The sequence below is a fragment of the Crotalus tigris genome, unplaced genomic scaffold (assembly GCF_016545835.1).
Source record: "Crotalus tigris isolate CLP2741 ecotype Arizona unplaced genomic scaffold, ASM1654583v1 scf7180000017632.1879674, whole genome shotgun sequence".
NCBI classification, from domain to species: domain Eukaryota; kingdom Metazoa; phylum Chordata; class Lepidosauria; order Squamata; family Viperidae; genus Crotalus; species Crotalus tigris.
In genome coordinates this window covers 230,255-253,654 of record NW_024096526.1, presented here as the reverse complement: position 1 = coordinate 253,654, position 23,400 = coordinate 230,255, and the positions used below count along the sequence as shown (strand labels likewise).

The 23,400-nt window shown below is 40.1% G+C and overlaps 1 protein-coding gene across 3 annotated transcripts; it reads left to right on the top strand.

Moving 5' to 3' along the window:
- Positions 1–3,217: 3,217 nt before the first annotated feature.
- Positions 3,218–23,154, top strand: RAD51D (RAD51 paralog D). Of its 3 annotated transcripts, none has more exons than XR_005555679.1 (11): positions 3,219–3,279; positions 3,897–3,988; positions 6,097–6,158; positions 7,971–8,089; positions 9,963–10,044; positions 12,113–12,247; positions 14,631–14,726; positions 16,704–16,794; positions 19,352–19,422; positions 19,765–22,057; positions 22,652–22,776. XR_005555679.1 is itself a non-coding variant. In XM_039334605.1 (11 exons), exons 2-11 carry the CDS (start codon positions 3,910–3,912, stop codon positions 22,757–22,759), a joined length of 1,002 nt encoding a protein of 333 aa, XP_039190539.1. In that variant the 5' UTR covers positions 3,223–3,279; positions 3,897–3,909; the 3' UTR covers positions 22,760–23,154. The 3 variants fall into 3 exon arrangements, 2 of the variants coding, with proteins under 2 accessions (XP_039190540.1, XP_039190539.1); XM_039334605.1 differs by having other exon boundaries at positions 3,223–3,279; positions 19,765–19,923; positions 22,652–23,154; XM_039334606.1 differs by lacking the exons at positions 19,352–19,422; positions 19,765–22,057; positions 22,652–22,776 and adding an exon at positions 18,052–19,159 and having other exon boundaries at positions 3,218–3,279.
- Positions 23,155–23,400: the final 246 nt, after the last annotated feature.

Genomic DNA, 23,400 nt, shown 5'->3' with positions numbered 1-23,400 from the left:
GCCATTTGTCTGAAATGGTATAGGGTTTCCAGCCTGAGCAGGGGGTTAGATGACCCCTAGATGACTAGATGACCTCCAAGGTCCCTTCCAACTTTTTATCATTATTATTATTATTATTATTATTATTATTATTATTATTATTATCATCATCATCATCATCATCATCATCATCTAGCCATTGTCTATCTACTGCAGGATGAAGGCCTGTTCCATATGTTTCCAACCAATCCTGACCTTTCTTTTGCCAATTGGGCACGCAATACTTGTTGATGTTGTTGATCCATCTTGTTTTAGGTCTTTTTCGTGGACGCTTTTTTATCAAGTGGGATCCATTCTGTGACTGCCTTAGTCCACCCGCCATCAGTTCTTCTTGCTATGTGACCAGCCTATTTCCATTTCAGTTCTTTTACTCTCTTGATGATATCATATACTTTAGTTTGTTCTCTAATCCATGTGCAGGTCTTCCTATCTTGTCTTGTAATGCCGAGCATGTATCTTTCCATGGCTCTTTTATGCCACTCGTAGCTTTTGTATTGTGATCAGGGCCTTAATGAGGTGAAGGGGCTTGTGTGGGTAAATGTAATTGTGGGCTATATCGTCGGACATGTATATATCCAGAAGGGTCTCCCAAGGCGAACAGGCCATGATAGGTACCCCAGACTAACACCGATCACATCTGCCAACCTGCATTGGACCAGCATGGCAAATTATGGTCTGTTCTATCATGAATTCCTTTTACAAGAAAAAAGCTAGCAGAAAATGGACATGGAAGAGTCCATCTGGGTAAATTAGCAAAATGGACTACATCATATCAACTGATAAAACCATATTCTGCAATTGTACTGTAATCAATCATTTAAATGTTGGAAGTGACCATAGAACGGTAGAAGCTAAAGTGAAGATAGACTGTAGAAAAGAGCATATGAAAATGATAAAGATGTCACCAAGAAAATAAAATAAAATGAAGAGCTGTTAGAGGAGAACAGTGATTTTTGAGTTAATCTATCAAATTGCTTTGCTCTATTGCAAGATTTGGAAAATATGAACATTACGGACCAAAATGAACTAATAGTCAAAAACATCCTTGAATCTGCTAGATCCATAGCACCACTGGAAAATCACTTTGTACAGTCAAAAATCTCTGATGAAACTATTGGTTTAATGAAAAAATGATGGACAATGAAGAATACTAGAAGTTTTACTAATAAACTGGAGTACATTGAACTTTGCAAGACCATAAGAAAATGTATCCAAGAATAAACATGTCAGTTTGACATAAAGCTTGTGAAAAAGGCAATTGAAGAAAACAAAAGGATTAATAGAGCAAAATGCAAGCTTATAAATACAAAAAAAAATTTTGCACTAAAATGTGAAGACGGCTCCGTGTGTGGAACAAAGTATTAAATGTCATTATATATATCACACACAAACACACTTCTAAGGAAATATGGAGATCTAAATGAGTTTGTTGTAAAGTATATTCATGGAACTGGAAACAAAAGATAAGTAAAAGATAATACTTGTGCATATGTTTGAATCAGTCTGACTCCTGCCAACTGCTTGGATTAGTCCTTATGGTTTTCTTGGCACATTTTTCTGAAGTATCTTTGTTCCTAGGGCTGAGAGACAATGACTGGCCAAAGGTCACTCAGTGAGCTGTGCCTAAGGGAAGACTAGAACTCTCCCTGTTTCTAGCCTGATATCTTCACCACTACATTAAACTAGCTTTCACTACATCAATACATACATTATTCACTTTTATCCTCTGTCTAAGGAAGCTCACACTATCCACCAGAGCAGTAACGAGGTGCTATAAAGTGTTAAAGGAAAAGTCTTTATCATGATTCAGTCCAAGCTGGGAATAAACAACATGGCGACTGCTTTAGAAAGAAGATTGCAGTTTATTGAAGAAGAGAGCCAGACAGGAAGATGGCTCTGGAAGAAAAGAGAGAATGTGTAGGGAGTTGGTTTTTATATCCTCTGGGGCTCTTGAGGTTGTTTCCTATTTCTGTTTGAGGGTTTGTATTTCCTGTGTCTTGTATTTTGACCTGAGTCTGAGTGTGTCCCTTTGACATCTGTGGGTTAATCCTATTATGTCCTGCCTTAAAGTTTGGGTGGGGTATGTAGATTTTAGGTGTCTTTGTCTTCCTAAGCTTCTAGCTGGGAGCTTCCAACCTTCCTGAATAGATTACCACATCTGCATTTCTCCAGAGCTGGTTTCTGCTTGGGGGAGGGAGACTTGGGGCTATTAAGAAAAAACTGGGCATGCTTTTCTGCCTCTTTAAGTTCCTTTGAGGGAATGTAATATTCTGCCCTTTTAATATTTCCTTCTCTGAGGGGGTTGATTTCCCACAAAAGTAATTCTTTGCTTCTGCCTAGTGGTTCTAGATCTTTGCAGCTGTGACTGGTGGTCTATTTTATAAAGCATAAAAGTGATGGATACCTGCAGCATAATGTTTTATTTGAACACATGCTTACCTGCCCAGAAAATGAACAATGATAATAGGGACTATGCCAGTGGCATTGTCTGGGTTAAAAAGGGATAGATAATATTCTGATAATCCAGTGCTTTGTAAATGCTCCCAGACCATCCATTGGCAAATGGGCAATCCAACAGCTACTTTGCAAAAATTATCATTGTATGTTTTCAAATTTCCAAATCAGTCCACCAACACAAAACAATCAAAAATTCTTACGTGTAGTCATATATTTCACTTTAAGTGTTTCCATGACTAGTTTCTTAAACATTCATGATCAAATAGAAAAAACAATTCCAATTTTTGCTAAATTTGCATGATTGCTTACCATAGTTGCATTATCTCAGAACTAATGAAATTAATTCAGTTTTCTGGACTTGCACAATGCACTGGACCAATCTTTAGATATCCTTGCTGAGTTCACAGCTACTCCAGTAAAATACGATGATCAAGTTTGTAGCACAGTGCTTTTTGCAGACACAAACTACCACTGGCTTAACACATCACATTAAACAAACTTTACTTGCCAAACATTGCTCAGAAGAAGCATACTAATAATAGTATACCTGCAGTGTAACACTTTTCTATCAAAACTACTGGAAAGATTACTACTTGTGTATTGTATAGTAATAGGTTCAGGGTCCAGCCAGTAGGTGGAGCTAAACAGGATGTGGAGCAGCGATCGCTCTAGGAAGGAATCAAAATAGAGAAAACGGCGGGGAAAGTGAAGCATTTATAAATGAGTTGGAAGCTGCGGGGGGGGGAAGGGCTTGGGGCTTATTTGCTTCGGAAGTCAAGTTAGGTAAATATTTCCTTTGACTTAGTGTTGCTGCATGGTTTTTCTCTTTGCAGTTTTTGCAAAAAGTGGTAATTGTGTGTGGGGGGGGGGAAATCAGTTAGTTATCAAATTTTCGTGCTGTTTTTATGCTTTGCTGCAATTGTGCTAGTAAATGGTTCAAAGGAATTAGGAAGGGAGACCATGCCTGAAGTAGGCTCCCGGGAAACACAACTAATATAAGTGATTCTAACCAAGCCAATTATATTCTGCTTTAATGTGATGATCTGATTCACATCTTCTGCTAGGGAAATGACTGAGTTCCCACAACAAGCTATTTTAGTTAAGACTGGTCCTTTCTGTGAACCCAGTTACATCTTAAGACTTATGTTGTGAGTTGGCTTTGTCCACCTGTTTTGGACTTTCCTCCACTGAATCTAATTCACTTTGGTAAATTGCATGCAGTTTTATACAATAATGCATTGTTGAGTAAAGTGCTGTTTCTGTGCTGTGTCTATCAAAGCAAAGCCCTTATGTCATTCCTACATGACAAGGGATGTGATTCTGGGGACACAGGTGAAATATACTAGCAGGTCTCACTTATGGTGCTAAAAATGATCCAATTGTCTGCCTTTTCTATCTAGTCTCCTTCCAGGTATGATCCTTCGTGCGGGGCTGTGTCCTGGCCTCTCGGATGAAATGGTGCAGGTATTAAAAGCCAATGGCATCAAAACAGGTAGTTGATTGGGTGGCTGAGAATAAGGAGCAAGTTGTCCCACAATTTAGGGGTTACATTGGCTATAGCGAGCAGAGTAGATTCTTCAGAGAATCCAGAAATCTCTTCCAATTTTAATTTTTGTGCAGCTAGAAAGTGTAATGTGGTTGGAAGAATTAGTAGGGTGAGGTTAAGGGAAGAGATAAGGATTCAGAGCAGTGATGGGATAAGTTGATCAAGGAAAGAACAAAAATGATTTTTATAAATGGAATGCATGGATGACCTTGGGGAAAGAGAGGAGGAGATGCAGCCTAGGAAACAACCAGCTGAGAGGCAGGAGCCCACAGTCATTTCAAGGTCAGAGGAAAAAAAAACTTAGGAAAGACTTGCTCTAATGAATCAAGTACATTTGTGTCTTCAGATTTGCATGATTTTCTTAATGTAGCCTTAAAGAAAGTAGAATTAGTTCATCTTATCATGTCTCCTGTCTAGTGTACCCAGGAGGACTGACAATAAAAGACTGCAATTACTTTATGGACTTTTTGCTAAAAATACATAAAAATGAATTGGGGATTTATTGATTCAAAAGCTTTAAAGAAGGAAGAAGGAAACTACAATATGTAATTTAGGGTGTTGAAGATTGCAATTATATGTTTCTAACTTTTGCAAAGAAGATCAGAAGTTGCTTCTTTTATTGCTCACATTTTCTTTCATTATTTTATATTTATTTGTTTTTTTCTATTTTTGTTTCAGAAGTTTTTAAAACTTAAGTAAAATATTTTAATAAAATTGCATTAAAAATCTGTGAATGGGATAAACCAGATATATATATTTTTCAGCCTCCCCCCTTCTCATTTGTTTTAGGTATTGTAGTAGCTTTCACCAGGTATTGTAGCTTTCACCAAAAGCTACAATACCTGGTGAAAGCCATGTTTTGTGATGGCATTTCCCAGGAATCCATAGCAGTACCGCAAAGCAGCATTAAAATCCACAATAGATCTGGATTGACACATTGTGCTAAGCCAGTGGTTCTAAACTGTTGATCCAGTTTCCCCTTTTCTTGGTCTCAAATAATGTTATGACCTCCCCCCAAAAAACAGACTTGGCAATGGTGATCCCACACTGGATCTTTGACTACAAACAAGGAATTACAAGTTTTCCATTATTCCCAAGATATGCCCAAATTACCCGCTGGATAATTATTAACCCCAGTTATTTATTTATTTTATGAGACTTATATACCGCTTTAAGTGCAAGCACTCTCTAAGCGGTGTACACCAGTAAGCAATGTATATATATATTTACATTGTCCCCAACAATCTGGGTCCTCCTTTTACCTACCCCGGAAGGATGGAAGGCTGAGTCAACCTTGAGCCGGTGAGATTTGAACCGCTGACCTGCTGAACACAGTCAGCTAAAGTGGCCTGCAGTACTGCACTCTAACTGCTGCGCCACCTCGGCTTAATAATGGTATTTATTTTAACTATGATTTGTTGAGTCAAAATGGCTGAATTTACATTCAGTTTGAAGCCAGGAAGAAACAACCCAGATCCTTGGGCTAGTACAAGTAGTCCTTGACTTACAACATTTCATTTAGTGACTGTTCAAAGTTACAACTGCACTGAAAAAAGTGACTTATGACCATTTTTCACATGATTGTTGCAGCATCCCCATGGTAACATAATCAAAATTCAGATGCTTGGCAACTGACTCATATTTATGACAGTTTCAGTGTCCTAGGACCATGTGATCAACTTTTGCGACCTTCTGACAAGCAAAGTCAATGGAGGAAGCCAGATTTATTTAACAACCATGTTACTAATTTAACAACTGCACTTAACAATGGTGGCAAGAAATGTAAAATAGGGCAACTTAAGAACTGTCTTGCTTAGCAACAGAAATTTTGGCTCAGTTATAGTCGTAAATCAAGCACTTCCTGTAATGTATGATCCATTGACAAGAGCCAGTGGTAGGTCATAGATAGATTCTTGGTAAATTGGGTGTGTAGTCTGATGGAAGAGAATTTTTGTATTATTGTTGGGTAGTTTGTAGGGTTGGGTTTTTTTCTACATGAAGCTTTTTCCTATTTTTCAACTCCTTTTTCTCTTATCTTCCCAAATGTTTTATAGTGGTTGATCTTGTCTCATCGGATCTGGAGGAAATTGCCCAGAAGTATTCTTTATCATACAAGGTGAGTACAAGGAGTCTCTACAGATGATTATTACATATTTCGCCACACAAAATGTTGCATAGTTCTGACTGATCAAGTCCTAATAAAACAAGAACAAATAAATATCCCCTGAGATTTCATTGTGATTGGAGGAATATTTATATTTGTTTTGTAGAACTTGGAAAAAAAAGAGAAACTCTTGAAATGATTTCTGTGATTGGTTTTATAAAGACTGATCTGTGAGGTGCTATTTAAGGGGTGCCCATCTTTAGGGCCATGAACATATTAGAGACTCAAAAGAGTAAGGTGGGTTTATAAATACTATTTATAACATTTATATTGCGTAGCTGTTCATTTTATAACTAACTCTCTCAGAACTAAGCTTCATGAGGGGTTTAAGAGGGCCAGTGATGATGTAATCAGCAAGGGTGGTCAATTGTGGCATATAAATATCATTGTCCATATGCTATCTTTTGGTGTCATTACACTTTGCAGCTAATGCTTCTTGGCTAATCAGACATTACTTGGGGATCTCTTTTCCCCTTCTGCCTAATTTTACACGCATAGGGATGGTTTGTTTCCTCTTCTTCCTTATACTCTAGTTCAGCGGTCCTCAACTTTTTTTTTCTTGTTTTTTTGTAAAAAAATTTTATTTTCAATTTTACATTACATCATAAAAAATACTTCAGATAAAGAGTAAAATAAATTTATACACATAACTTTCGGTATTGCTCACCCATTTCCCCCCAAACCGCATCCACCCTCTAACCTCTTCTCTCACTTCTCTTTCCCTCTTCTTCTTCACTCTCCCTCTCTCCTCCTTCTCCTCAACCTTCCTACTTATTTCTCCCCTTCCTCCTATCTTCTCATTCCGGATGCAGTTCAGGAGAAATGCCCAAGCAATTCCTCTCTCCAAAATAAAACATAATATTATAAACAATGAAACTATTTCAACTTATCTGAGCTATTTTACCTTCATCCCATCCCCCCTCCCCCCCTCCCCTCCGACTTCCCTTCAGTACCAGCTGGCTATTGAGCGGTACAAAGCTGACTTGTAGCTGCGGTGTTCTAGTCTGAGGTCTACTTTATCTAGAGCAGTGATGGTGAACCTTTTAAAGACTGAGTGCCCAACTGCAACCCAAAACCCACTTATGCATCGTCAGGTGCCGGGTGGGTGTGGCCAATTGGGTGAGTGTGGCCCACTGGGTGGGCGTGGCTACAGTGGTAAGGGCAGACTAGGTGGGACTAAAAAGTTCAATCAATCAATTCCAACTTTGCAAGATCTTTTTTTTCCTGTGAGAAGTTGAACTTGATTGATTGAACCTTTTTTTTTTTTTTTGCACATGGCGGCGAAGGCCTAAAGTGAAAAGGTTTTATAAAACCCAGCTGAAGGCCTAGGACTGGGGCAACGGCTCGTGTGCCCACAGAGAGGTTCGCCATAGGTTCGCCAGCACTGGTTTAGAGTAAACAGGGAAAAAAATTAATTAAAATGTTTGCTTTAATTAGGAGGGTAAGGGGTTTTGGTGGGCACAATGGAGAACAGTATCCCTAATGCTAATTGATATGCTAATTTATTGGCCTGTATATTGACCTAGAAGGCCTTTTGTTTATCAAGCTGAGTGTTTCCCAATTGTGGCAACTTTCAGATGTGTGGACTTCAACTCCCAGAATTTTCAATAACGGCCATGCTGGCTGGAGAATTCTGTATACTGACAACCATACATCAGGAAGTTTCCACAGTTGACAAACCCCGCTCCAGCTGCTGGTTGTTTTGTTCCTTGTTGTTAATGCTAAAGCTGCAGATGGTAAGGGATTGATAATCTTTTGTTACAGACCTTAGTTGCAGTACGACGTGTGTTGCTGGCACAGTTTTCCTCCTTCCCAGTCAATGGGGCAGATCTCTATGAAGAGTTGAAGCACACCACAGCCATCTTGTCTACTGGAATTGAAAGGCAAGGGGTGATTAATCAGAACACTGTGTTTTGTTGAGGGGAACAAACTATCTAAAACAGACCTGCTCCATTAATTTTTAAGCTTACATATATAAGGGTTACACCACAGAGATGCAGGGGGCATTGTTCCACATCCTTGCAGAGCTAAGTAAAAGAGCAGTTTTCCATTGTTTTTTTTTTTTTTTAAGCAGAATATAGCTGGTGGCTGTACTTTCACCATATATTTAATTACAGTTAACTAGACCACACTTTTACTTCACTCCATTTTTTACAAATCATGCTAGGTTAAAATGAAGTTCACTAACTTGTGCCTCACTCTGTGTATGGACCCCAGAAGTCCTTACATCTTCTGTATGGCTTCCGTTAGGCTTATTCCTAATTGAATAAGCCATGATTCAGTTGACTGGATACGCAGTTTGTGCTCTTTCAATCACTGTGTCAACTGTTATGATAGCACTGCTGTTAACTGAGGAGGGGGATAGGAGTGGGCCAAGACTTGGGCCACATTCCTTAGGCTTCTTTCTCATAGTGTATTGTGAGAGCAAAAGCAGGAAAAGACGACCACTTATACTATGAAAGATTAATGGGGAAGGAAAATGTATTGAATTTTAACTGAAGGTTACATGTGTGATCTTTATTCTTTTATATAGTATTTTTATTGAATGACTAAGCTGCCTAGCATTGTCTTGACGAGATGGGTGGCATAGAAGTTTAATAAATAAATAGAAGCGCAATAGCAATAGCACTTAGATTTATATATTGCTTCACAGTGCTTTATAATCCCCATAGAGTCAACATATTGCCCCCAACAATCTGGGTCCTCATTTTACTGACTTCAGAAGGATGGAAGGCTGAGTCAACCTTGAGCCTTGAACTCTGACAATTGGCAGAAATAGCTTGAAATACTGTATTCTAACCACTGCGTCACCATGGCTCTTTGAAATAAAGTGTAAGAATAAAAGTAATTTACTGTTTTATAGCTGTCTATTTAATGATGGGTGTTTGAAAAATAATAATTTATTAAATTTATATGCCACCCGAGTCCCTGGAAGTCTGGGCATGTCGTGTTTAACCTATTTAATTAGACACAGCAGCTCAATTTAGATCTATTGTGAGCAGAAAATGAGAATTAACAATCCCATGAATATAAGCATGAGCTTTAACTGGCAATACTTGGTTTTTCTATTAGATGCATATCTCACCTTTCCTCCAGAAATTCAAGGTGATTTCAGGAAAGGCAGGTTATAAATCTAATGAATAAATAAATAGCCATATAACAACCAGGCGAGGGAAGTGAACTAAGAGATAATGACTGCCCTTAAATTGCCCAATTAATTTTCTGTGGTCGAGGAGTCTTTGAGTATGGATCCAAGTACATTAAACAGTATCTTGCCTGTTCTGGATCAGTTCTCTGTCCAGAGCAACCATCCATTCAGCCCTAGTTTGCTGTAAATTCTTTTTTCCCCCTCTTAATATGGCAGAGGACAGTCTTCCCCTTCCCAATTGCTTGTAGAAAGATTGGCCTACAATGAATAATCATTGTGGTTGGGAATGACAAGAGCTGTAGTCTGACATGTTTGAAAGCTTCTGGATTGAGCAGGGTTGGTGGGCAGATGAGCTGCTGTGAAAACTGTGACTTGCCAGGGATGAAACTGGCAGTGTAGTCACTCTGGTTTGCTTTGCCCTCTTTATTTTGGGCAAGCAGCAAAATTGAATTTCTGATCCTAAATAGAGACCATATTCTGGCTGCTCCTTTGTCCTTCAGGAGAGAAGACCCTGAAAGGGAGACATATGTGAAAAAGTGCAAGATGAAAACTGGGGTGCACATGTCCTGAAATTCTCATTCCTTCCCCCCCCCCTTTTGCTGTTATAGCTTGGACAAACTTCTTGACTCGGGTATATACACAGGGGAACTGACAGAACTTGTTGGAGCACCCAGTGCTGGAAAAACTCAGGTTGGCTGTCCTTGACATATTTGATTATTAAACAATTTGTCTATTACCTTCTCATTGGACTTTAGATAGAATACAATCTTATAAAGGTGAAATATGTATACTAACATGAGGAAAATTATGTTTTACTCAACCACTGTCAACTGTGGTGGACTCTCCTTTTCAAAGGCCCAACAAGAAATGACTTTTCTGTTTTTGACATTTGTTTTGCTTTATGCTAGCAAAATGCTTTTTGTAACACAGGTGTATCTATCTAGGGAGCACTTGTACACTGCAACAAGCAAGATTATATGGGAGACAGATCCAACATTGCTATAAGTTGTCAAAGATATACTAGGTTCTCCCTATAGGAGTTTTGTCAGTGGATATTGGTTTACCTTATATGAAAGGAGGAGGGCAGGATTTGAATCAATGAGTTCTATTCTTTAAGGCAGGGGTTTTCAAACTTGGCCCTTTTATGACTTGTGGACTTCAACTCCCAGAATTCCTCAGCTAGCATGCCTGGCTATGCTAGCCTTTGTTGCAGAGATGGGTTCGTCAGCTATCCAGCTTTTCTTGCAGAGATAGGTTCGTCAGAAGATTGGTCTGTATGGTATTTTGAGCCTCAGGACAAGATAATACATTTCCACATAGGGAAGCTGATCAGACTGCCAGTGGCATTTTTATTATTAGAACCGGGGAAATTTTCTCTGCTGCACTTGAGGGCATTAAGTCCTCTATCACAGGGCTTTTCGACCAGTGGTACGGGTACCACCTGTGGTACATTGGCACCTGGCAGGTGGTACGCAACCATCCTAGAAAAGTGGTAGCGGGGGAGGGGAATGAGCTGAACCGGTAGCAGCACTGCACAAGCCTGAGCGAGAGATGGCTGGAGCTGCAGGGCTGTTGGCTCAGTGGAAGTGCCAGGATCAGCGCTTCTTCGGGGCTATCAGGGCTCAGTGGAAGTGCCAGGATCAGCGCCAGGCTCCAGCTGGAGCTCGGCGCTGATCCTGGCGCTTCTGCTGAGCCCAGAAGAAGCACCGATCAGCTGGAATGTTGCAGCATCTCCAGGGTCTTGTGATTTACATTCAGATGCTTGGCAACTGATTCATATTTATGACGGTCACAGTGTCCCAGGGTCATGTGAAGTGACCAAAACTGCTGCAACCACCCAGCAAATGAGAGAAAAGCCGCAAAACAAGGTGGCTGACTTTTAAAATTAAACCTTGCTCACATATCATGCTAAGCTATCCATAGTTTTATGGTTCCTATATCATAAGCCAAAATCAAAGCAAACCACATTATGATGTTCCTATAATTACTGGCTTCAGTGGGATCTATTCAGGAAGGGAAAAGCACAATGATTGCTTTTGCTTTTTGGAGGGGTGTCAGTGTAGTGGAACTTTTTCCTATCCATGTGTAAATTGTCTGAGGAGTGAGTAACTTCCAACCAAAAGTTTTTTTTCCTTGACTAAGCAGCCTGTCTAAGTATTAGTCCAAGTTTAGTAAAAAATTAACTGTGTGGTTTTACTTGTAAGGAGGAGAACAATGGTTTTCCTTGTTAAGAAAGCAAATTGCTTATGAAGAAAAGTAGCATACAACAAAAAAAACACCCATTATGTCTTTATTTAATGATGTGTGCATGTGTGCTATCAAGCATTGCCTTAGAAAAACTTTCTTTTTGCTTGAAAATTTGGAGAAAGAGGCTATTTTCTAAGCAGGTGCTCACCCCTGGGGAATTTTTTACAAGACCCACTCCGCTAAATATATTGGATAATATATTGAATAAATATATTCCTCCATCCTTCTCCTCCTCCTCCTGCTTGGATGCAGACTCATTTTGCTTCCATTTGTATGCAACTCGGTATTCTAGCTTTGTGGCTTATCATGCTATCTGAACTCCAAATAACTGCCATTTCATGCTGCCCAAATTCAAGATTCATCACCTGTGGACAAGAGTTGAAGTCCCAATTTGCGATTTGCTGGCTTTTTCCAAACTTTTGGAAGGCAGGCTACAAAAAGCTGCCTTTGTGCATCCTAATTTCAGAAATCACATATGAGTCTTAAGTTCTGCCTCTTGTTGTGTCTCTAGGTGTGCCTCATTGTAGCTGCAAATGTATCCCATAGTCTCAAGCAGACGGTCCTGTACATTGACTCAACTGGGGGCTTCACCAGTGCCCGTCTCCTGGAGCTACTGAATTGCTTAACTGAGGATGAGGAGGAGCAGGTCAGCTGAGCAGGAAGTACTTGTTGTGGGGTGTTGGTACCTAGAAGAGTATCTTCAATCTCTTAAGTTCACTGGCCAAATAAAGAAACATTCTCTTAGCTGGGATGTATAATACAAGTAATTCTCAATTTACAACAGTTCATTTAGTGATTGTTCAAAGTTACTACGGCACTGAAAAAAGTGACTTATGACCATTTTTCACATTTATGACCATTGCAGCATCCCTGTGATTACATGATCAAAATTCAAATGCTTGGCAGCTGAAACATATTTATGACCGTTGCTGTGTCCCAAGGTCATGTGATCACCTTTCGCAATCTTCTGACGAGCAAAGTCCCTCCCTCCCTCCCCATCTTTTAACAATATTTTATCCTGATTGGGATTTCTGTTTTTATTCTTTTAAAGATATTTCTGTATTAGGATTTCAATGCTTTAAAGCTGGAAGCTGTCCAAAGTCGTTCGCTATGAGACGGGCGGCAAATAAATTCAATAAATAAATAAAGTCCGTGAGGAACCCAGATTCATTTAACAACCTTGTTACTAACTCAACAGCTATAGTGATTCCTTTAACAACTGTAGCAAGAAAAGTATTAAAATGGGGCAGGATTCACTGAACAATTGTCTCACTTACCAATAGAAAGTCTGGGCTCAATTGTGGTCGTATGTCAAGGACCACAGTTTAAGGTATGGGCACTTCCACTCCCAGAATTCCCAAGCAGCATGCCCACAGTTCTTAAAGTTGCTGAGCTTAAAGAACACTGTTCTAAGCTGTAATAGGATGCTAACTACTAAATACTGGATGAGTAGGTCATTATCTGGAATAAAAGATAAGAATAAAAGAGACCCAGTTTCATCTGCAACCGTTTGAAATTGTGATGGTGTTGAACGAAGAGACTTGCAACTTGGGCCTGAAGTTATAGCCATTGCAGTGCCACTGTGGTTACTTGATCAAAATTTGGATGCTTGGAAATCTGCCAACGGTTACAACCACAGGGGCACACCATCTAGACCAGTGGTTCTCAACCTGTGGGTCGGGACCCCATTTGGGGTTGAACAACCATTTCATGGGGGTCGCCAAACAACGCAGTCTGCCATTTTTTCCCCCTTTTCCTTAGCTGTGCTACTCCCTTTTATTCTATTGGCTTTTGAAAGCCAATAGAATAGACTCTCTTGAATAGAGTCTAATTCTATTGGCTTTCAAAAGCCAATAGGAATTGCCCAGGCTGTCTCTGCCCTGCTGAGCCTGCCAAAAGTCCCATTCTGCAAACGGTGCTGCATCAATTGAGTCCTCGACTTACGACCAGTTGAGTACTCCTCAACTTACGACCGGTTGGGGGTCGCAGCATTAAAAAGGTTGAGAACCACTGATCTAGGCCCAGCTGCCCTATCTCTTCCCCATCTCAGCCACTCATTTGCCCCATTTGTGTATGAAAAGTTGCTGCAGCCCACAGGCCTCTGTCTGCTCCCCAGCCCACCAGGCCCAGGAGGCCTCAACCAGTTACAGGGCCCACCGGTGTGTGCAGTACACCCTACTTATCTTTGTGGGTATTTTGTAGCTGCTGACAGGCCTGCCCAGGCTATTCATGGTAGGTAGGGCCTTCCTAAGGAGGTTGCCTTGTGCCAATCTGCAAACAGGCACCATCCTTGTGATCATTCCGAAGCTTTGCTCTCAAAAATCATATGATTTGGCGAAAGGCTTCCAAACTATTACCAGAATGGAGCTTATCTCACAGTGCTTCGAAGCCTCCTTCTGCCAGCACTGAAAGGCTGAGTGTTGGAATGGCATAATTGTTAAAGGACTTCGTCATGAAGCAAATACTACAGTTCTAAGTTTGAATTTCATCTCTATCAAGGTGGAGCCTTTTCCAATCTGGTGCTCTTTGAATGCCTTGAACTGCAATTCTATACAACAAAGATGTATTGATTTAGTGGGGATTATGAGAATTGTAATTCAGTCATTTTAGAAGGCACAATATTGGAGAGCAAAGTTGTAGGTTAATCAATACCCCATAGGCTTCAAAGTCCTCCCCCACCCCTAAACCATGCTGGATTTTTTATTTTTAATCCCAATAGAGCTCTAGATGGGCAAGTCTAACTTAAACATTTACTGATACTAGGTACTTAATAGGTATTTGATTTTGAGTCCTCAAAAGCAACGTTAAATTAATGTATAACATTAAGATGGTTCTTCTACTGAAGAATGTTGAGCCTCTGGGCATCTCCAGAAGGATATAAGAAAAGTCAAAATAGTGGGGTGAGGCTTTGATCACATGATTGTGGCTACTCTCATGATTTTTTGACCCTTATCCTGTTAGCATGCAAACTTGACAGGGACATCCATGATGTGTTACCTTACCCTGTTCCTTTCTCCATTACCCTGTAGGCTGAGGCATTGCGGAGGATCCAGGTTTTTCGTACTTTTGATGCCTACAAAATGCTTGATGTGCTGCAGGAAGTCCGCAGTTATATGGCCCAGCAGGTGGGTGCTAAATGACCAGTGCTTGCTGTTTGTGGATGTATCAGAATACAGGGGTACCAGAAGAGTGAGGAGGGCAGGGTGGATAATATTTGTTCAGACCAAGAGCCAGCCTGGCTTTTGAGTGGTATGATGGGGGATTGTACACCAAAAATAAGTAAGGCTAAAATGAGATTTAAAGTTAATCAAGTTTCAGTTTCAGTTTGATTTAACGTTAAACTAAATCAGTGAAATACAGTTCACATGTATACTTCTACCTACTTAATATTTTTCTTTTTGTGAGATGGGCAGCTATATAAATTGGATTAATAAATTCTGCCTTTTTTTAACCTTAAAAATGAAACTTTTGGAGGATACTTCAAGTTGTGTTCCCTGTTTTAAAAAGGCTGGATGGTCATGCTGGCCATTATCCTGTTTAATCAGAGAAATCTGAAGGGAAGGGGAATGGACTATGTGACCATAGTCTTACTTTATCGCACTTTGCGACTGCACAACGAGGTCACCAGCAGGTGAACTGGCCTTTAGATCTGCCTGGACAGGCAAGAGATTTGAGGCTGGAGAAGGGGATAAAGATAATACACAAAAGAGCAAAGCTAGTATTATACGGTTCCCTGATTGACTTAATCCCTTTTACTGGGACTCAAACCTCTATTTTTCCTTTTCTATTCAGAATATTGCTTTTCACCATTAAAGTAACTGGGAAGACTAGAGTCACTCAATCTGGTCTAACTTTTTCAGTTGCAGCAGACATGCAGGATGGAGTCAACAATTAAGTGGCTAGAGATGGCAACAGACATTGTTATCTCTAGCCATTTAATTTTTGACTCCGTCTTTTCCAACTTGATGTGAACTTTCCAGTGATTCTCTGAACCACTTTTATCAGACAGTGAAATAAATCCTGCACAGTGTTTTGCATTCAACCAATGTTCATGCTTTTTCTAATCTAAAGTCCTCGGGTTGAGAGGTCATTTCTCAGATGAATGGACTGGAATTCTGATATCTAGCACATTCATAACTGCCTTTCTCATTCCCAGCAACTAGAACTAAAAACTGCATTTTTGTTCGGTTGGTCCTTGTTCTTAGAGAGAAATCTCACATTTCTTTCTTAGTATTTTGTAAATCAAAATAGAAATTGTACATACCTGTAAATAAAAATCAATGTTATTTATTGGACTCTGCATTGTCCTCCAGTGTTTATAACTTGACTGGCAGTACCACATACTAAGTTGAATCTTCAGTCAGAGGTTCTTTCTCATCCGTTCTTTGGCTTTCTATCAGTCTTAATCTTTTCCTAGCTAACCTAAAGATACCCTCCTGGTGTAACAGATCTTTTACCTTTGGTGGGTATATGGTTATCACTTCACAGTTAGCATAAGAGGAGGGAGAAATGGGAGTCTGCTATCACATTTGAAATAATTGTGAAAACTGATGGTGGACTGAAGAATCTAGCATTGACTACGCCTTGCAGGCAAGTGTTCCAAATGGATTTTTAAGAGGACAGCTGTGCAGGCAGAACCGTCTTGAACATCCAGGACCTAAAATAATAATAATCTAATAGTGACTACCTAATCATTCCCTTCTCCATCCTACTAGCCAACCCCTTTCCCTTCCTAGCCCATTATGGTGAATCCCCACCACAACCTCACCATTCCATTTAGCTTTTTTCTGCTCTCCCAAATTCCTGAAGACGGCTATGATTACAGATCTACTCAATATAATTAAAATAGGCAAACTCCCAGCCTATTCAGATGCCTTTGATCTAAGACTAGTATTTCCTGGTGCAGAATTTAGGCATAGATAACATATGGGACATGTGAACCCATGGCTTTAAGCTATAAGCAAAGTTGAGTTTTTGAATGTTTCTTCTTCCCCATCTACTCGCCTATTCCAAGGAAAGGTACCCATTGGCTTTTTGTAATTTCTGATTGGTATTTGTAATTTTATTTCATTTACCTTTTGCTTTTATTATTGTTTTTTAAGATACTCAGCACCTCTGGACCAGTAAAGCTACTTATTGTGGATTCCATTTCTGCTGTAATTTGCCCTTTCTTGGGACTTCGGCAGCCCGATGGTCAGTTGTGTACATCTATCATCACAGAGAATGTTTCTTAATATGCTTCATTAATGGTCCTATTGTTTTGCAGTATCATATCCTAGATGAGTCCATAGCTTAAAGCAGGCATGTCTAACCTTGGCAACTTTAAGACCTGTGGACTTCAACTCCCAGAATTCCCTTCTGGAACTTGGAAGTCCACAAGTCCTAAAGTTGCCAAAGTTGGACATCCTGGCTTAAAGAGTTAAAAATATAACATTTTGAAATATAGAGTACAATAGAAAGATTAGCAAGGCTAAGAGAAGTAAGACCACACAGGTTCCCTGATGACATTCGGTGTGACAATCTATTTTCTGCATGTTCAAAGTTCTGTACCAATAAAGTTTCATATGAATGAAGTAGAGAAGTATGAACGTAAAAGTATAGTACACAAAGATCAGAAAAGAACACACTACAGTATTTAAAATTCCTTGTTGCGGTTTGTTGTTGTTCAGTTGCTAAGTCATGTCGGACTCTTTGTGACCCCATGGACCATAACACGCTAGGCCCCTTCCTTTACTTCATATCTCCTGAAGCCTGCTCAAATTCATGTTCATTACATTGATGGCACAATCTAACCATCTTATGCTCTGCTGTCCTCTTCTCTTCCAATGAATCTTCTCTTCTTATTTGGTGGCCAAAGTATTTGAACTTCAGCTTCAGTATCTATTCTTTCAAAGAATAGGATTAATTTTCTTTAGAAGATATTCCTTATGGCAGGGGTCCCCAACCTATGGTCTGCAACTCAGGACTGGGCTGTGGGCTCTTGGCCAGCGGGCTGCAGAAATGTCTGGCTGGTGTGCACACGTGTGGGCGTGCATTTCCCCCCCCCACTCACGCTAGTGCCTGCGGCCGTTTGCGCATGCGCGTGGGCGCGAATGGGAATGCTAGCGCGTGGGGGGTGTCTGCAGTCTGTATGCGCATGTACCGCTAGTCCAGGTGGTTTGCGTGGCCCATTTGCGTATGCGCAAACGGATTGCTAGCTGCCGTGGGGGTGCATGGCCATTCACACATGCGCATGGCACCCGTACATGCCGCATGTGTAAATGGGACTGCAGTGCCGTGCCAGTGTGTGTGGCCCTGTGCGTGCGCGTGTGCACACACACCAGTTTTGAAGCTGCTCTCCTTCCCTCCAGTCCTCGAGCCCAGAAAGATTGGAGGCTTCTGCCTTATGGCATATCAATAGTTGTAAATAAACATAATACATTAATCTTCACCATTCCGTTTTTTTCTTAGGTATGATGTGACAGCTGCCACATCTTTCAGTCTCTGTGGCTGGAAATTACAAGAGATGAACCAGAAAACCTTTGTCATGTGTCCAGCACAGTGAAAGCTGACATAGAATGACATTAGACCTTTCATTCATGCTAGTAATAAACATACTTATTTTTATAAATTTATTCTATAAATAAATTAAGATGGTGAACATATCCAACACCTTCCACTTCCTATTTTCCCCACAACAATAACCCTGTGAAGTGGGTTGGGTTGAGAGAAAGTGAGTGGCCCAAGGTCACCCAACTGGCTTTCATGGCTAAGGCAGGACCAGAACTCACAGTCTCCTTGTTACTAGGCTGCTGCCTTAATAATTAGATCAAATTGACACTCTTCATTATATGGTGGTGCAATGGTTAGAATGCAGTACTTCAGGCTAACTCACTGGTCACTCACTGGTCACTGAGTCAACCAGATGCTCAAGGTTGACTCAGCCTTCCATCCTTCCAAGGTCGGTAAAATGAGGATCCAGATTGTTGGCAATATGCTGACTCTGTAAACCACCTAGAGAGGACTGTAAAGCACTGTAAAGCGGTATATAAGTCTAAGTGCTATTGCTATTTGATTCTCAGGTTTACACAACTAAATCCTAAACCTGTATTAATATAATTGCTATGTTTGCTAACCATGCTGTTCCCAAAAAATAATGTTATAATGTAAAGTGATAACTTGGTTCACAAATGTGCCACCCAACCCCAAGACAAGGTGACAAAATATTTCCATTGTTGACTCAAGCAGAAGCTTACAAGAACTCAGAGAAGCAATTATTGACAGATGCTCCATCTATCAAATGATGTCCTTCAGGTTGTGAAAAAAAAAAGTCACCCAAGGCCACAAAATGCCCATTCCAATCTAAGGCATCATTTCCCCATTTGGTGTCTTGAAGGTGTGTTGCATCACAACTGTATTCTAAATAAGCATTTGTAGGTTCACACTTCTTCCAGCTGATTAAAAAACTGATTTTTTTTTAAAAATCTGAAATCAGAGAGCTAGCTGCTGCTGGCTCATACAATTTTGAAAGGCTTCTCCAGCATGGATGTGATACTGAAAGTTTTTCTTGTTTCTGTCCTGCTAGGTGGGTGTATATTTGGGGGCAACCCCCAGGTCTAGGGGTCAGCTATGCTGACTCAGGAATTCTGGGAGTCGAAGTCCATGAGTCATAAAAGAGCCAAGGTTGCCTACCCCTGGTCTAGGGGAAATACAATGAATAAAGAGAATTGTACAACTTTAAGTGTCGTGATCTCTCGTTCTCCCTTCGTAGGCATGGCCCTTATGATGCATTTGGCTAGGGAGATGAAAACCCTTGCCAAAGAATTTGGGATTGCCATATTGGTAAGTATGTGGACCAGGCTTTTACTTATGCTTGCTTTTGGCTTTATGTACGCATGAGTGCTGTAGTTCTGCTCTTCTAGTGTGAGCTAGATCAGCTAACACGCTAAGACTGCTGCCACTGCCTGGCCTTTTATTCTAAAATAAGTTTAATCTAAAAATGGGAGGGGGTATTACTTGGATTTAGTAAAGCAAAGCATCAGCCTCCAGCATTACCTTTTACTTTTAAGATTGTGTTTTTTTTAAAAAAATAATAATAATGGGCCCCATAAACCATTTAGAATACAGGTGGTCCTCACCTGATGACTGTAATGATGGTAAAACTAACTATCTGTTATCTTTTAGTTGACAAATCATGTGACCAGAGATGCTGGCGGTGGTTTTAAACCAGCACTGGGTCGCTCGTGGAGTTTCATACCTAACACTCGGCTGCTGCTGGAGAAGAGAAAAGACAATTGTGAGAAAGCAGGTCGAGTTGCATCTTTGATGAAATCTTCTCGACAGGTGAAAACATGAAACAGATGTCTATACTGTGGCCTCCATATATCAGACTTCTGTAACTTAGTGATGTTCAATTGTGTTGGAAATACCTCTCTTAGAATTCCTTGCCAATATAGCCAAAGGTAGTTATTTATCAACAATGTAACCTAATAGTTAGGAAGTAGGATGGAAAACTTTATTGCAAGGAATAAATATGAGACCCGGGCTCGTTCATAATAGCTATCTTTCATATTAAACACATTCAAGTCCCTTCCCCCATTCCCAGGAAAAATAGCTTTCCCCAAATTTGGCACCTCTGAAAGAGCTGGACTATAGTAATAGTCCAGCTCATCCAAATATAATGGACTGCATGATTCTTAGCCATCATGTTTACTAACAACTCCCCTCAGTCTCAACCTGCATGGCCAAGTCACATGCTTGCTGAGCATAATGAATATTGTAGTCCATAGTTCTGGAAGGCACCAAAATTAAAGAAGGGTTAGTAGAGTTTTAGAGGTGCAGAAGGACTGTGGAGACTTATTATGTGGGCACATTCTAATGCAGTAGTAGACATGGCAGCACTCAGTGCTTTTGTATGAATGTGACAACATTTGTCAGTTGCTGTTGCTGGCTGGAGCTGATGGGAGACACTCTAGAAATAGAATACTAAGGAAGGCTAATTATTAGTACTATTAAGAAATGGGACTATGTCAAGAACTGTATTAAGAAAGAAGCACAGATGAAAAGATAGGAACAATTGCAATTTGTCAGGGACTTTGACTTTGCTCTAAGAGCTACAGCTAATTTGTGGTTTTGGATTCTGAGCAGAAAACATACCCTGCCTGTCCTTCATATTGATAGGCCTGTAATTTTAATTTAATTTTCAAGCATAACTCAGGAAGGGACAGGAAGCATGGAAAGGTTAATTGTCTTAAAGTAATGGGCATATTTGGAGTTTTAATACATATGGGCATTTTCACAAAATAGCTCCTGTTTTAGTAAAAAAAAAAAACACTACATTTTCTAGTTTCTTTGTTTACAGTACTTGGGCGGGAGGGGACTTTTCTAAACAAAACTCTAGAGCAGAGGTAGGCAACCTTGGCTTTTTTTATGACTCGTGGACTTCAACTCCCAGAATTCCTGAGCTATATACGGTATGGTCTTTATTTAAAGAGGCAATCTTGTAAATAGATAACACCTGAGTTCAAAATATTGTTTTTCAGGTTGTAGGAGTCTCATTTAAAGTTTAACTGAATGATTAGTAAAGCGGGATGAAGCATAGAATTGGAGCTATTCCATGGGAAGTATATGTGAGAATCTTGGTGCCTAGTGAACAAATTCAGAAGGCATGTCTCTGAGTGAAAAACTTAGAGATAAAGTTGGCCTTCCTTTAAGTAAGTTTAGAGGGATAGACAGAATGTTTCCATCCCAGGATGGGCAGTTTGAGTGACCCAAATGTGGCTGCAGGTATTGCTCATTTGGATTTGGAGTGTTCCAAGATAAGATTGTCTTTTAGAACACATGTGATGGCTTGTTTTGGGAAGAGAATTTTTTTGTCATAAAACATGTTATCTGTCTCTATCAGATACTGAAGTACAAATCCTAAGAAGGATTAGCCTGTATGACTGTTTTTTCCTCTAAATTTAGGCCATACATCTGCAGCCCTGGACAGTATTCTGGTAACACACTGATCTGAAAACTTCCAAAATGTACTTCTCTCAAACCACTGTTGAATACTTAGCTCATTCTTTATCAGAGAAAAGCAGTATAGAAATTAATTAATGGATATTCTTGTAACTTCTACTACTAGAGATTTGTAGTTACAGGTAGTCCTTGATTTACAGCCACAATTGTGGGGGGACTGGAACTTCCATCGTTAAGTGATGTGGCTGTTCAGTGAGTTGTGTCTGATTTTGTTTTTTTTTATTTTTTTGCTTTTATCACTTAGCAAATTGCTGCTACAGTTGTCAAGTGAATCATACATTCATTAATTGAATCCAGCTTCCCCCATTGACTTTGATTGATAGAAGATCCCTGGGAAAGTTGCGATCATGTGATCCCAGGATGCTGCAACCATCATAAATACATCCTAGATACAAAAAGCACCTGAATTTCAATCTCATGACTGCAAGGACACTGTAATGGTCATAAGTGTGAGGTCATGTCACTTTTTCCAGTGCCTATAACTTCAAACAGTTGCTGAATGAATGATTGTAAATCACAACTACTTTGATAGGCTTTCCTGCTACCGTGTTTTCCCGAAAATAAGACCATATCTTTTTTTTCCCCTCCAAAAGAGACACCAGATCTTATTTGGGGGGGAGGGATGTCTTTTATACTCACCTCTAGCATCGACAGCTCTGTCCTGCAGTCCACTCTTCTGCAGCTGAAGGAGCAGCTTCATTCTGTAGCTGCATTCCAGCCTGCATTTCGCAGTTAGGCCTCTTCAGCTGAGTACCGAGCTATGGATTCAATCGGTTCTCAGCAGAAGAAGTGGGCCGTTGGGGAGAGGCTTGGCTGCAAGGTAAGTGGATGTGGGGCATCTGGAGCAGCTCCACACCCCCCACCCTGCCCTAGCTTGATTTTTAGGTGTGTGCCTCACCCCAAAACTAGGGCTTATTTTGGGGGTAGGGCTTATATTAGGCCCACCCCCCAAATCAAGCTAGGGCTTATTTTCAGGGTATGTCTTATTTTTGGGGAAACATGGTATGTACTTGTATTGGGATTCTCACAGTATTCTTCTATTTTACAGCCTTTTGGAGTTCAGGCGGAATTAGACCTGAGGAACTGGGAAATGAAAAAAGGAAGTCCAGTCACATCAGACAAGGGACTAAATGATGGCATGGGCATGACTTCCTGATCCACAATTGGCTTTCCTGAACATTGCAGAAGGTCTGAAAATGTAAAGAACACTTCAGTTTTTAGAGGAATGGAAAATAACAACCAGTATCAGCCTTCTCCAAACAGAATCTGCCTCCCCAATTTATTGGATTTCAGCTCCTGAAATCCTGAAAGAACGTGATCTACAATCGGAGATGACCTGAAGTCGAAAACATTTGGAGGATTCAGATCCTTTGGTTGGGACTCTCATATTGTGTTGGTTAATGGAGGAAGTGTGCATTAGATTAACTAAAGTCAGGGGTCACTTTTCACCACTTGCAGTTTTTATAGATAAATGTACAGTTTGTCAATAATAAAGGGATATCGAATGGAATTGTTTATCCAAAGGAACTTCCATGTTCTTTGTATTGCTACGATGTATTGACATCCTGATCTTTGCTATGTGAAATAGACGTGAAACTGCACTGTATTGATTTTGCTTAATAAATCAAGCAAGTCTGTCATTCTATAAGCCATTAAAAAGGTAGAAATATACCGCAAATGATTTCTCGGGGCTCTTGTAGATGCTTTGTATAACAGGTTAGTTGATGAACCAGAACTCTACCACTAGTGATGAGCACATTGCCTTTTAGATATTTGAGACTTCAGTTGGTATTGGCC